This window comes from Mytilus edulis, chromosome 3, assembly GCF_963676685.1.
Source record: "Mytilus edulis chromosome 3, xbMytEdul2.2, whole genome shotgun sequence".
Classification (NCBI taxonomy): domain Eukaryota; kingdom Metazoa; phylum Mollusca; class Bivalvia; order Mytilida; family Mytilidae; genus Mytilus; species Mytilus edulis.
Window position 1 is genome coordinate 37,391,203 of NC_092346.1, and position 13,920 is coordinate 37,405,122.

At 33.8% G+C, this 13,920-nt stretch overlaps 1 protein-coding gene across 1 annotated transcript; it reads right to left on the reverse strand.

Moving 5' to 3' along the window:
• Window positions 1-2,400: 2,400 nt before the first annotated feature.
• On the reverse strand, window positions 2,401-2,943 carry LOC139515229 (52 kDa repressor of the inhibitor of the protein kinase-like). The gene has a single exon (XM_071304793.1). It carries the CDS (start codon window positions 2,941-2,943, stop codon window positions 2,401-2,403), a length of 543 nt encoding a protein of 180 aa, XP_071160894.1.
• Between the last annotated feature and the right edge of the window lie 10,977 nt (window positions 2,944-13,920).

A 13,920-nucleotide genomic window follows, 5' to 3' on the forward strand; every position in this document is an offset into this window, starting at 1 on the left:
TTGTGCCTCAGTCACCCAAACATTTTTCACTGTTTACTATTTCTGTAAGAGTAACCGTTTTTGAGATATCGACTAAAAAGTTGAAAGGTCAAAAGTCAAGGTCAACCTTAAAAAGCTTTAAAACACACTAAAAATCCTTAAAATAAGGTCAAAAACACATAATTCGCTATCTGGGACTTGACCTTGACCTTTGACCTTGTGACCTTTGTCAAGGTCATTAGTCCCCAATGTCATTGCTGAAGATCCCATGGGTTTAGGACCTTTGGTTATATAGTAAAAGCTGATTTTGTCTTTTCAAAAACATAAATCAGGGGTTATGCCCCTTACAGAAAGGTGAAATCTCTTCGGTCAAAATGTAACAAAGTTGCGCCTTAATGACCCAAACATTTTCCACTATTCAAAACTTCTGTAAGTATTAAGGTTGCTGAGATTATTCCATAACAAGGTGTTAGGTCAAAGGTCAAGGTCAACATACACATTTGACCTTGAGGTATTTTTCAAAGTCACATGAATTGATGATGAATGGTGAAGATCCTAAGTGTCTACGACTTACGGTTTCTGAGTTTTAGTGGCCAACCGACACTGGTTAATTTTCATAGGGGCATAACCCTACCAATGAGTCGTTAAATCCTTTCGATCTAAATGAGACGAAGAACCGGGGTCTGATCTTGAACAAATTTCACCCTATATTTTTTTTCTACCTATTATGGTTACGGTGTTGGAACGATAACAAGGTTTTTGGGTTTCGGAGGGATTACTCCGAACCGACAAAATATTTCGACTCACAGGGTGAGTTCCAGATAGATATTCATGACACCGATACAAAGTGTGAACATGAAAGCGACACGTCTTACGGTTACGGAGGCTAACTTCATCAAAGTTTGGCGGAAGAATAATAATAATAAACAGAAGAAATACAGTAAGGTCTTTCCCTTTTGAAAAAGGAAAGACCTTAATAAAGACAATACTTGTGGTCATTAAACTGTTTCTTTCAAAAATCAAAATTTCACACATTTATAAGGGCCTATATTTCATTTAAGTGAAATCTTCTAGTCAAATGTCAGCTTTCCAATCTTTCCGTGTCCAGTTTTATCGAATCTAAGAAGAATATCCTCCCGTGAAACATCCTTGTCCCTGTGAGTGTGAAGCATTGCCAGTCCACAAGGGCGTTCCTCACCCATTGTGGATCTTTCCCACGTCTTCAATCTACGAAGTCCTGAAAAGGATCTTTCACAACAAACGCTAGTGACAGACATTATCAACAGTAGCACAAATATCCGTCTGATATTTGGATAAAGGTCTTGATGTGCCTGTTTCAAAGAAGATTTGAGTGTACCTGGTAATTTGGCATTAGGGATGTCAGAAAATTTAACCTTCCACCTTGTCACTTCTTGTTCCCATGTATTTACATTTGGCAGATCCGGGGAATAAACTTGAAGCAATTCGTCTTGTATGGTATCATTAAGATTTGCCAATTTTGATGGAACCAAGTTTTGGCCTAACATCATCTGACGTTGTTCATGTGGAAAACGTCTCTCCATCTCGGTACAAACATGGTCTAAGAACGCAAAGTAGATAGTTTTCCTCCACAATTGTTCGGCTGAATCAACAGTTGGGTTATCTCTATGGACCAGTCTGCCTGTTCTGCGCCTGGGAACAAGTGGAATCTCCTGCTTAGCAGCAATTGCCTGTGCTCTCTTATATACTTTTCTAAAGTGTTCATCTGTTCTCAATTATCTTCAGGTCTTTAATGTATTAGCTGCATCGTCATATGCAAGAACCATATCACAATCTTTATTTTGAAGAGATTTCGTTAAACAATTCAAGTAGGACAAAACAAATGGCGTTACGATCAAAGCCACAATAAACTCTGGATCATCTAGGAGTCGCCTATGTCAACCTGCTTTGGATTTAGCTTCCCCTGAACTTTTATTTTCTATCTTTGAGACTGCACTTTGAATAGAACTGTAGTTAGTAATTAGGTTAGTCAAAGTATCCACACGAGCGCTCCAACGAGTTTCGCTTAACGGCTGAATTATTTTTTTCTTAGACTTTACTAATAGTTCAGCACTTTTATCTTCAATTTCATCCTCCTCATCTTCTTCTACGATGGCTTCTAATATTGTCTCCTCAAAATGTTCTCCTAACTCTTCCTTTAATATATTCATACGACTTGCTGAGGCGGATAAAAAGAATGTGAGTTGAACAACGCTGTCAAATAAATTTCTAATGGGGTTTACCGATTTGCAGCTTTGGGTAATAACTAAATTTGAGTTGTGTGATCGACAATGGACGTATGATGCCCTTGGACAAACTTCCTAGACGCGCGCCTGAACGCCGTGGACATGACCGCTCATAACACTAGCTCCGTCATAGCCCTGGCTTCTTAATTTTGCTATGTCAAGATGGCACGATTGCATAAAAGATATGATTTTTCCAAACAATGTTCTCGAAAGCCACAAGTTCTACAAATCCTATAAATTCTTCTCGTATTTCATCTGATTCGTGATCTAAAAATCGTATACAAAGAAACACTTGCTCCTTGACGTTCACGTCAGTTGTACCATCAGCGCAAATTGCAAAGTATCCTGCTTTGGTACAGTCGGCCACTATCCTTTCCCTGATGTCTGCATCACAACAGGCTATGATATCATTCTGGATGTCGGGGGACAAATAAAAAGGTCCAGGTGATTGAAGATGTGTTTTTAAGATGACATCGGTTTTAGCTTTCCAATCAACAAAAAGTTTTTTGTCCCAATTACCCCTTAGCGCTATATTTCTCTGGCCTAGCACGATGATAACATCAATAATCGAAAGAAGCACTTTTCTGTTATAACTAACTTTATCCTCATACGCTTTACTGATGCTACTATAAATATTGGCCTTTTCACCTTGACTTACGGACAATAGATTCTCAGACTTTTCCATGGCTTCTTTATGCATTTTACTTATTTCATGTAATTTAAAAGTCCCCCTTTTTTCGCCAATCGCATTTTTCCAGTCACGAAAGCCTTTTGTTTTAAAGAGCCCATCACCCTGGCCGAATGAAACACAATAAGAACAATACGACGCATCTTCCAAAACTGAATACCTCAGCCAACTGTATCGCTTTTCCCATTCTTTAGAGTATTTACGTGCCTTAGTAGTTGGATAAGGGTGCGATAACACGTCCCGTACATTACGCTCGGGCCTCTGCTTAGTACGGACCTGTCTGGGCCAAAGTAACAACTAGAAACTGCATCTATGAGACAAAGGATGACCCTCCCGTACTGCATATTTGACATTATATAGAGCTAAACCAAGAACTTAACCAAAGTGTGACGGAAGGACGTACGGACGGACAAGGGTACCTCTATATGTCCCGTCGACATATGAGGTCGGGTCAGAAAAATTAATGGAATATTAAGTGATACCCCGCCACATTATATCTTTTTTATTTTATTGATTTCAATGGCAGATCCAGAATTTCCGAGAAATAACGGGAGTTGCAGTTATTAGGATGGGACCCTGCGGCCATTCCTGGTCATTGAGTCCCTACATAATCACTCATATTTTATTAAAACTAATACCTGCACTGCTTCTTTTTCTACATGATCCTGTTTTAAGCCACAGATCCATGTTTAACGTTCATTGATCAAGTTCGATTTCATGACCTATTGATAATTATTGATTCGGATACTGAAACTGACACTGATAAATTCCGGACACGATTAGTCAGAATCAATTAATTTACCGGGCTATATACGATGATTGCAATCAAATAACGTACCCGTCGTCTTGTAGGATTAGTTTTGGTCATCGCTCATTATTTGGATACATAAATGATTTTTATTTTTTTAAACATCAATACCATATCATTTTTTTAGGGTGGCATTTGCCTCACTTGCCTCAATGGATGCTACGGCCTTTGTTTTTTTTACCTTCATATGTCTCTTTCTAATCTATTTACAAAATATACTGTCACCTTGATAGGCCGTTGAATGTAAATGCTATTTGTTGATATTTTTTCAAAATTATATATTTATTTCCCGTGCCTGAAGGAGATATACAGATTTGTTCACCTAAGAATATTCATTTTTCACGAGGACTCTGTTCGAGGGAAATATGATTTTTTGAGGGTGAGCAAATCTTCATATCTCCCGAAGCAAAGGGAAATTAATGTTTTATGCCACTGCCTATGCTTTGTTTACTATCAATACATTAAATATCATTTTGCATACATTTTGTTTTCTTATTCGCTTGTTTTTATAAGTTAAACTAAACACCATATACTTATTGATAAACAGTACGGATCAAAAGTTAATTATTAGTCTTTTTAATTTATCGTCTTAAATAAATTTGAACATGATAGTGATTATTGCAGTTGTTATCGCTATTTTAAGAAAATTAATAAGTTCAAAATTGTGTGTACATTAACCGCGCGTAACGTCACACGATGTTATCAAGACATTTCAGAGGGGAATATGATGCTCAGAAGGGAATATGAAGATTTGTTCAATAACACGTGGGATAGTCACAACCAATAAGCTATTGGTAAAACTATCAATATGTATAAACAGTGGAATAATAAACATTTATTTCCCGTGTCTGAGGGAAATATGAAGATTTGTTCACCCAAGAATATTCATATTTTACGAGGGCATCGCCCGAAGGAAACATGACTTTTCGAGGGTGAACAAATCTTCATATCTCACGAATCCAAGGGAAATAATGTTTTATATATATTCCATTGCCTATACTTTTTTTTACTTCTGAATATAAAATTTACTTAATTGTTTTCTTATTCGTTATGTTTTATAACTACTCACAACATACACAATGATAATCTGTACCGATTTAAAGTTCATTAATTATTTATTCTTTTCTATTTGTTTTTAGATTTTTTAAAATAAACCCTATCAAAATAGTTATTTAAACATTAACTGCGAGTAAGGTAGCACTAGGCAATCCCGACGTTCAGAGGGGAATATGATGTTTTGTTCGACGTCACGTGTGATAGTTTCAACCAACCAAATGTTGATTTCGCTATCAAAATCAACATGCAATGGAAGAATATACTTTATTAACATCGGGATGGAGAGGATAACGCATATTTTTTGTTTACACTACTGTATGTTTACAATAAATAAAGGCGACAGTTCGAAAGTCATAAATCGAGAGAGAAAACAAATCCGGGTTACAGAAAAAACCCGATGGAAACTATAAGAGGAAAACAACGAAAAAACAGAACCACTTAAGTGCAACACAAAACCAAAAGACAATGTTACACACACAGAAACGAACTATAAGATAACAACGACCATATTCTCGACTTTAAGAAAAATTGTGGGTTTAACCTAGTTTTGTGACTAGCCATACCTAGCGCTTTTATGACAATGTTAAATATAACATTAAAGGACAACACTACCGTAAAAATGAATGCAGCAACATTCTGGACAGAGGAATACACAAATAAACCATACAATAATACATTTCGATATGTTAATAGTGTTCAAAGGTAACAGGCTTATGATTTGATACGGCAGACACGCATTTCACATACAAAAGAGACTCATCAGTGACACTCAGATCACAATATTTAGAAAGCCAAACAAATATAAAGTTATAGAGCATTGGTGACCCAAAATTCCAAAAAGACGTGCCAAATACGGCTCAGGTTATTTATGCCTGGGAGAAGAAAGTCCTTAGTATTTAGAATAATTCATACTTTTACAAACAGTAAATTTATAAAAATAAATAAAAAAAACCCACAAAAAAACCATATAACTGATATACATGTCAACACCGAAGTGCTGACTAACCACAGAATAAAAACACGTTAAACAACCTACGGCAGCACAGAAAAACAGCAAAACATAACTACGCATTGTATATCACACGACTGGAATGACGCTCCATGATTGTATGAGTATCAAGACTTCAGAGGACAAAATAAAATTAAGTCTCAGTTCTTAAAAATAAAAAATTAAGTTCATAATTGGTCTATCTGTAAAATATGTGTATTTTTTCATGATAGTACACAAAAAAGAGTGAATTGTATTAAAAAAGATATTAACGCGTTATTTTCAAAATGATTCACCTCTTTAAAAAATTGTGCATAATCATGTCATTAAGTTTAAGAAAATAAGTAAAGCTATGGCGCGTAACTCTCTTATTTTATATCTAATGTCCGAGCAATAATCCTTTGACATATACTGTTTATCTTAATGATACTACTAGTAAAATTGTTTATTTTGATCGGCAGTGTAAAACATTCAACCAATGTTCCTTTATTAGAAACAATCAATGCATCTCAAGTCGACGTAACAAGTTTAGTTACAATGATTTAAGTATGAATCGACATGACTTTTGTTAGTATTTATACCTATATGGCATAGAGAAAATTATAGAATATCGACGTTACATTTTTCCAGTTTCTATTCATTCCTTATAGAATCAATCATAATTTCCTCCTTAATGTATTGACATAAAAATATTGCGACCAAAAGTAATCACATTCCGTGTAAATCCAAGCCCGACAATGTGGTATATCAATACATATATGTCAGTTGTACTTTGTTTGTTTATTGTTCCATGCTTAAAAAAAAGGGAATGAGAATAGCAGACTGATGTACTGTATCAATTTATTGATGGAAACTTATTTGAATTTTGGTAGCTTGTAGGTAAGCTAGATGTTTACTCAATGCCATTTGTTCGTTGCTTTTAAACGGATTAGTAAAAAACGGTTGGTACAACTAATTACTGCTCGCGATGACTGTTATTGATAGATACGATGAATAAAATCCCTAGTCTTATTAACCTTGCAAATATAACTTGAATGTTTTCACGGTTCAATGAATAAAACAAATATGAGTTTTCCGCATAATTTCTCCGTCTGACATCGTTGCTGAATTATCCAATATAGGTTTATAAAGCGGTTGGACATAGGAAAGGGAAAATAATGTGAAAGAAGAATCCGGAATAGGTTAATAATATCAGCCCAATTTTACAAATCGAGCTTCACCGGTGTTTTTGTAACACAGATTCGTTTTTTTTTTTCAATCGATTTATGACTTTTGAATAGCGGTATACTACTGTTACCTTTAAGAGGGGTTAAAAGTTGCTATTATGAACTTTGGTCATGTACAAGTCTAAAAGTTAAAGAAGTAGCGATCCTTTGCTGTATTGAATAATATTCAAGTCCCCAGTCAAATCTATCAATCAGAAGTATTTAATTTCATGAAACATTTTCTTTCATACTACCACCTATTAGATTACATCCATCCAGTATTTAATGTTAAGGTAAATATTATTATTCATTATTATTGGTGATAATTTTAAAATTACTAACACTTCGTCAAGATTTTCAGCTGGTGATAATAAAGGAAATAATTGGTTTGCCCAGATATGTCTACTCGTAATTTTGATATATTTTAGGAAGCAGGAGTTTTGAATGAAGAAAAAGCATGATAAGCATCTTTGCAAATAAAAAAACCACGGATGGATGACAGTTTATGTAAAATAAATTCAGGATAAACTTATTCAAGAAAGGCAGGACAAATATAACGACCAAAAATAAATACAGGACAAAAAATTTCATCCTAGTCCTCCATAAAAATCAAATAACATCTCCCTTAGATAAAAATCTTGACATAATTAGTTACTTAAATTTAGATATCAATTAATGGAGTATATGGTAAACTTTATTGTAACAGCAATTCAAAAACGCAAGACAAAATCATTTTACAAAGGTATTTTATAATAGTAAAATGTCGAGCATATACAGTCCATCTTGAATTTCCCTCGAACCTGGTAATGAATATCTGTTCATAAGGATCTGCCTTTCATTCCGGAGTACCTGAGATCACCTACAGCATTTGGTAGTGAGCGTGTTGTTCGGCCTTTAGTTTTTCTATGTTGTGTTTTAAATACTGTTCTTTTTATTTATCTTTTTTCGTTTTTTGCGTTGTCAGTTCATTTCGACTTATAAGTTTGAATATTCCTTTAGTATCTGTAGTCTCTCTTCGTTTAAACAGAGATTATTAAGGATCTACCATCAACACCAGCACAAAATCATTTTGATGTGAACAGACAACCACCGACAAAGTTCTTAACGCTTTTTGGCTGTTACTGATAACAAAGAAGTACTTCATTTTAGGCTGTACTATATGTAATTGTATATCTCAAAGAAGATTTCTTAAACCCTTACCATCAGCATAACAAACAAATCATTAAGGCATGCGGCTCTCCCAAGTCAAAGACATCTTCAATAATGTTTTTTCTCAATATTTAAAGTTGTTCGTTTATTGTTTAATTTATTCACAAATGCTATTGAAGCTGGACGAATAAGAGCTTAGAATTATGTAAAAACTCTACAATTTGGTGTAGTGGTTCCTTTAAATCAGCGTCAATCATATCTTATTTTCATGGTTTACGTTTTTCTGAAAAAACAAGTTGTTCTTTTGTTTCAATGCTTCAGCATTAGCATACAAAACAAAACATAGAAAACTAAAGTCTGAACAATACAAAACTCACTAAAAACTGGGCGGATCTCTTGTGGTCCGGAATGGTATGTAGATTCTTCTTCACATATGTAATCAGAAGTGTTGCTCATGCAAGTACAAAACCGCTGATAAGTTTAATATTGGGCGGTCACATTCGAAGAAAAAGCGACAGTTGCAGTGAGGATATTTCGGAACATATCCATCTGTGAAACAGATATTATATATAAGTTGACCAACTTGTAATGTCGTCGGTTGTATTTACGAAGGGAACATTTCAACTTAACCACTCAGAACTCTTGGTTTAATAGCTTCTCTAGAAGAAAATTTTAAATTTCGATCATAGCAACTTAAGTTTATTTCCAGGCAATGCATGAAGTGCATTGATAATAACGTTGATATTACATCGTAAATCTATTTAAATATGTTCACTCGAAATATCTTCAAACAAACATTATACGATTTGTAAAATCTTTTCCTTTTTTAAATTGTCGAATATTCTTTTCAACAATTTCATTTACTTATTTTTATTTTGAACTTTCATCTTCCGCTTGCTTACAAAGAAAAGTAACATATTGCATTTAAAGTTAATTGAAATTAGGTGCAAAAAGTCGTAAAATTGAAAAATAAATCGTGATCAGTTTTCAATGTCTGTATCAAGTCACCTACGTTCAAAGATGTCGCTGAATAACTATAATATGTTTATATATAAATAAACTCAACATAGATACCAGGACTAAATTTTGTATATACGCCAGACGCGCGTTTCGTCTACAAAAGACTCATCAATGACGCTCGAATACAAAAAAGTTAAAAAGGCCAAATAAAGCAGGAAGTTGAAGAGCATTGAGGACCAAAATTCCTAAACGTTTTGCCAAATACAGCTAAGGTAATCTATACCTGGGGTAGAAAAGCCTTAGTACTTCAAATATTAAATATTAAAAATTTTGTAAACAGGTAATTTATAAATATAACCATATCAATGATAATTCATGTCAGCACAAACAATAGTGCCCACTAGTATGTATGGCAAGTTATTGTTCCTTTAATGAAAAGCCAGTTGTTTGCATTTACAGTAGACGAAGACAATTGGGATGTATGAAACAGGGATGCCAATCGTGTTTACTTTAAACCGTATGTAGTTAGGTTAATCAGTGTTTATAGCCACGATGTTTCCGTAATTGTTGGAAAAAAATCATATTACAAGTTACCCAGATTATTACCCCTGAAGAAAGTGATTAAAACATCAAAGTTATCTTTGGATTTTTATAGTAAATATTGCATTTGTTATCGTGGTTTTGCAGAGCCCCTATATCATTTGATAATCTTCATCAATGCAAAACCCTTCCTATGTATAGTGTTTCATTGGGATGCGTTTGCTTCGTCACCTTGAATTGGCATATCTTAAATGAATGATTTGAATTATGTTTGTATTGCCACTTATCAAGATAATAGTGACTTGTGTTTTACATTAATATATATGCTAGTGAGACGGCATTCAAACGATACATTATGATATAAAGATACCCAGGATTAAGCACACAGTCTTCAACAGTAAACAATTTCTGAAAATGTCCTTGTAAATGAATGATATATTTATCTTCTTTTGAGTGGTTAACAAGCGTTATCTATTGCCGTCTTCGGTTTTAGGTTTCTTACCTTAAGCTTTCTATTCTTAAAACAGGGACGAAAGATACCAGATGGACAGTCAAACTCATAAATCGATAATATGGCAAAAATTAAAAGGACAACCAGACAAACAATAGTACACATGACACAACATAGAAAACTTAAGAATAAAAACCAAGGAACCCCACCAAAAACTAGGGATGATCTCAGGTGCTCCGGAAGGGTCCTGTTCCATATGTGGCACCCGTCGTGTTGCTTATGTTATAACAAATCCGGTAAATAGTATATTCGGTAGGTCACATTCATGAAAGGGAAGGGGATTGTAGTTACGACGTAAGGAACATATCCAATATCATTTGTGAAACGGTTATTCCATAACGGTCAACCAACTCGTGATGGCGTCCGTAAAATTTAAGAAGAAATGATTTCAACTTCACCAATTGGAACTCTTGATTTAATAGCTTCCTTGGGAGCAACAACCTTCTAAAAAGAAAATCATGATAGGAAATGCAAGCACGAGAATATCGTATCAATTAGGAGATATATACACCGTTTGTAAGTGCTGCTGGAATTCTGCTACATAGAAATGAAAAGTTCACAATTGGAAAGCTGGAATCATCTCTTTTGTCGTAAATTTTTGTTTTCAATCGACCCTCATTGTCAATATCTAGATGTAAGTCAAGATATGTGGCTGACTTAACTGTATCTGTTGTATCCTTTATCTCTAGTTCAATGGGATAGATGCATTCGAGATTTAGAAAAACGGTAAATAAAGATAACAGTAGGATACAACTGTTCAAAAGTCATAAAACAATCAAGAAAGACAAATCCGGGTTACAGACTAAAACACGTCAGCTATTAGAGGAAAAAACTTGAACAACAGAAACCTTTAAGTGCAACAAAAACAAGCTTCAAAATACACACATAAAAAATACAAACATTAATACATATGAAACGGATTATTTGATTTCAACTGCCATATTCCTTAGCTTGTCAAGATATTTTAAGTAAAAACGGTTGGTTAAACGGTGAATGTCTTTTTACTGGTTCTCATCTAAAAGATTTGAAAAACAAAACAGAATAAATAAAGGCACCAGTAGTTGATCGCTGTTCAAAAGTCATTAATCGATTGAGTTGCAACAAGACCGCATTTTTTGCATTTGCCCCAAGTGGAGTTTAGTATGACGTCTATTATCACTGAATTAGTATACATTTATTTTTGGAGGCCAGCTAAAGCACGTCTCCGGGTGCGCGATTTTCTCGCTGCATTGAATATCCATTTATGACCTTCGGCTGTTATCTTCTCTTTTGTCAGGTTGTTATCTCTTTGACACATTCACAATTTCCATTCTTGGAAACCCAAGGCCAATGAAACAAACATAGAAATGAACTATTTCATAACATCTGACAGATTCCTGACTTTGTACATGACATTTTAAGAAACATTGGTGGATTGAACCTGGTTTTACATGACAGGAATAGAATACAGTACAAATAAATGCAAGAACACTCAGGACAACGCAATACATAAATAGATAATAGCATAGATCATTTTGTCATGTTAACCACAGAATAGCAACGAACACCTATAACTCATCAATGACAAGACACAAAACCAGTATAATGGAACGACGAACCGTACCTCACACAAAGGTATCAACGCAAAAATAATTGAGCTAAATTTCGAAAAATTGAATATTAAATCGGAATAAAGTTTGTATTTCTGTTACTAGATGTATTTTATAGCAATTAAATGATAATTAATATATTAAAGTGTTAGTAATGGTCTTATTTTGCATTATCTAACTATATTTGTTTAAGACATGCCCAAAATATCACATTTTTTTTTTTAAATATTGCTTACTTCTATTTCATTGGAGTTTGACAACAATTTAAACGTACTAATTTCATTTTGATTGAATTAGAAAATACTAAATTTACGTAATATGTGAGCTAAAGCTGTAGCAGATATTTTAACTTGAAAACTAAATTTGCGATCAATCCTCAATCAAACCTCTTCGTTTTTGCAAATAAGTTTGAATTCCAGCCGAATGTGCTCATGAATCTATTTCTTTAAAAGACATTCCCATTGTTTGTATACCATGTCTTATAATTTATTTTGTTTTGAGTAGTAATTTTTCTTTGTGGACGTTTGAGAATATAGATCATTTAACAAAATTTCATATTTTTTTTACAAAGTTTCTTCAAGTCTTATAACCTATCTTTCGTTACTTTTTACAGTAAGCTTTGTGTTATTGAATGGAAATTTATATCTTTTCTTGATGACTGTGAAATATTTAAGAATTTTACAGTACAGTACGCACTTCATGTAAATATCATAAGCTGATCAACTTAGCAAAACTATTGTTTTTGTCGAATCCATCATATTTTCCCGTATTTTTCAAGATTGACCTTTTTGTTCTTCTCGAGTGATTTCTGGTTTTGTCAAGATTTTTTGCGCCTCCTTTTGATTTAGTTTCGAATAATTAATGGTGAAGCCGAAGGTAAATAAAAAAATCGAAAAAACGAAAAGTTTTTAAACGGATATAGCAACTGAAAGGAAAATTGAAAGCTGCTGATCTTTATCTGAACAATTTCTAAAACTTTTTTTCGGAAACCTTAAAAAAGGAATCTATTTTATTTGAGTGTCACTGATGAGTCCTTTGAAGACTAAACGGCTGTCTGACGTAAAAAACTTTAATCCTGGTATCTATGATGATTTAATATCATGCTTTACAACCAGATAACAACAGTCATAACTTTTATTTTATCATTTAACTGATACAATTACGAGTTACGATTGTATTATTTAAAAAAAAATGCGTATAGGTATATCTGAATAAGACAGCATTTCAACTATATAAAGAAAGTGTAGAAAAAGCAAAAATGTGAACTAGTTTAGTGAAAATGGACTCTAAAACATATAAACGAACTAAAATAAAGAATAATACTACACTAACAAAGGCCAGAGGCTCCTGATTTAAAACAGGCACAAAATGTGGCGTGGTTAAACATGTTTAAGGAGATCTCAACCCCCCTTCTATCTCTAGCTGGTGTAGAATAAACAAACACACAGGTATACCCACAGTACAAACTCTGTTTAAAAGAAGTCAGAATAGGTAACAAAAGAAACATGATCACATATAACGACATTATTACGATAAATGTTTCGTGTGTTAAAAATTGAAGGGTTGGCATAATGAATCTGGTAATGGTATAAGTATAACCATATCAAAAGAAATCCCAGTCCATTGTTAGAAAAGGTAACAAAAGAATCTAAGCAAAATGACAATTTTACATATATTAACAAAGACTTCTAACAGTAACTGACATGCCAGCTCCAGACCTAAATGATACTGATTACTAGTATGCATGTCTTCATGAAAATCTAGCACAATCTCTCCCGTTAGGGTTTTAGTATCATACCACCGAAATGAGTAAGTTTTGGTCTGCTATCTCTCTTGAATTGATCAAATGTAATCACAAACAAATGTTTCAAGAAGATAAAAAGAAACTGAAACATTAGATGCTTTATACTTTAGTTTCGACGTAGACATATTGTTTCTAAATACATAGAAAAGAGCAAGGAAGTCAGTTTAAACAGCAAAGGTCCTTGCAAAAAACAAACAGAAAATAGAAGAGTAGAAAATAGACAAATACGAAATTGATCGTCTAAGTTAGAAACTCTTGCGGTGCACAAGATAGCGTTTAAGATAAATGATTTCAACCTTGATATATATCGATAAGTAAAATGGTTGCTGTGTGGAAAACTTGTGACACTCTCCCGCTAAGTAATCCCATTTGCCCCACA

Coding starts and splice junctions, on each gene's coding strand:
- LOC139515229 (XM_071304793.1), bottom strand. CDS start 2,943: ATGCATAAAGAAGCCATGGAAAAGTCTGAGAATCTATTGTCCGTAAGT.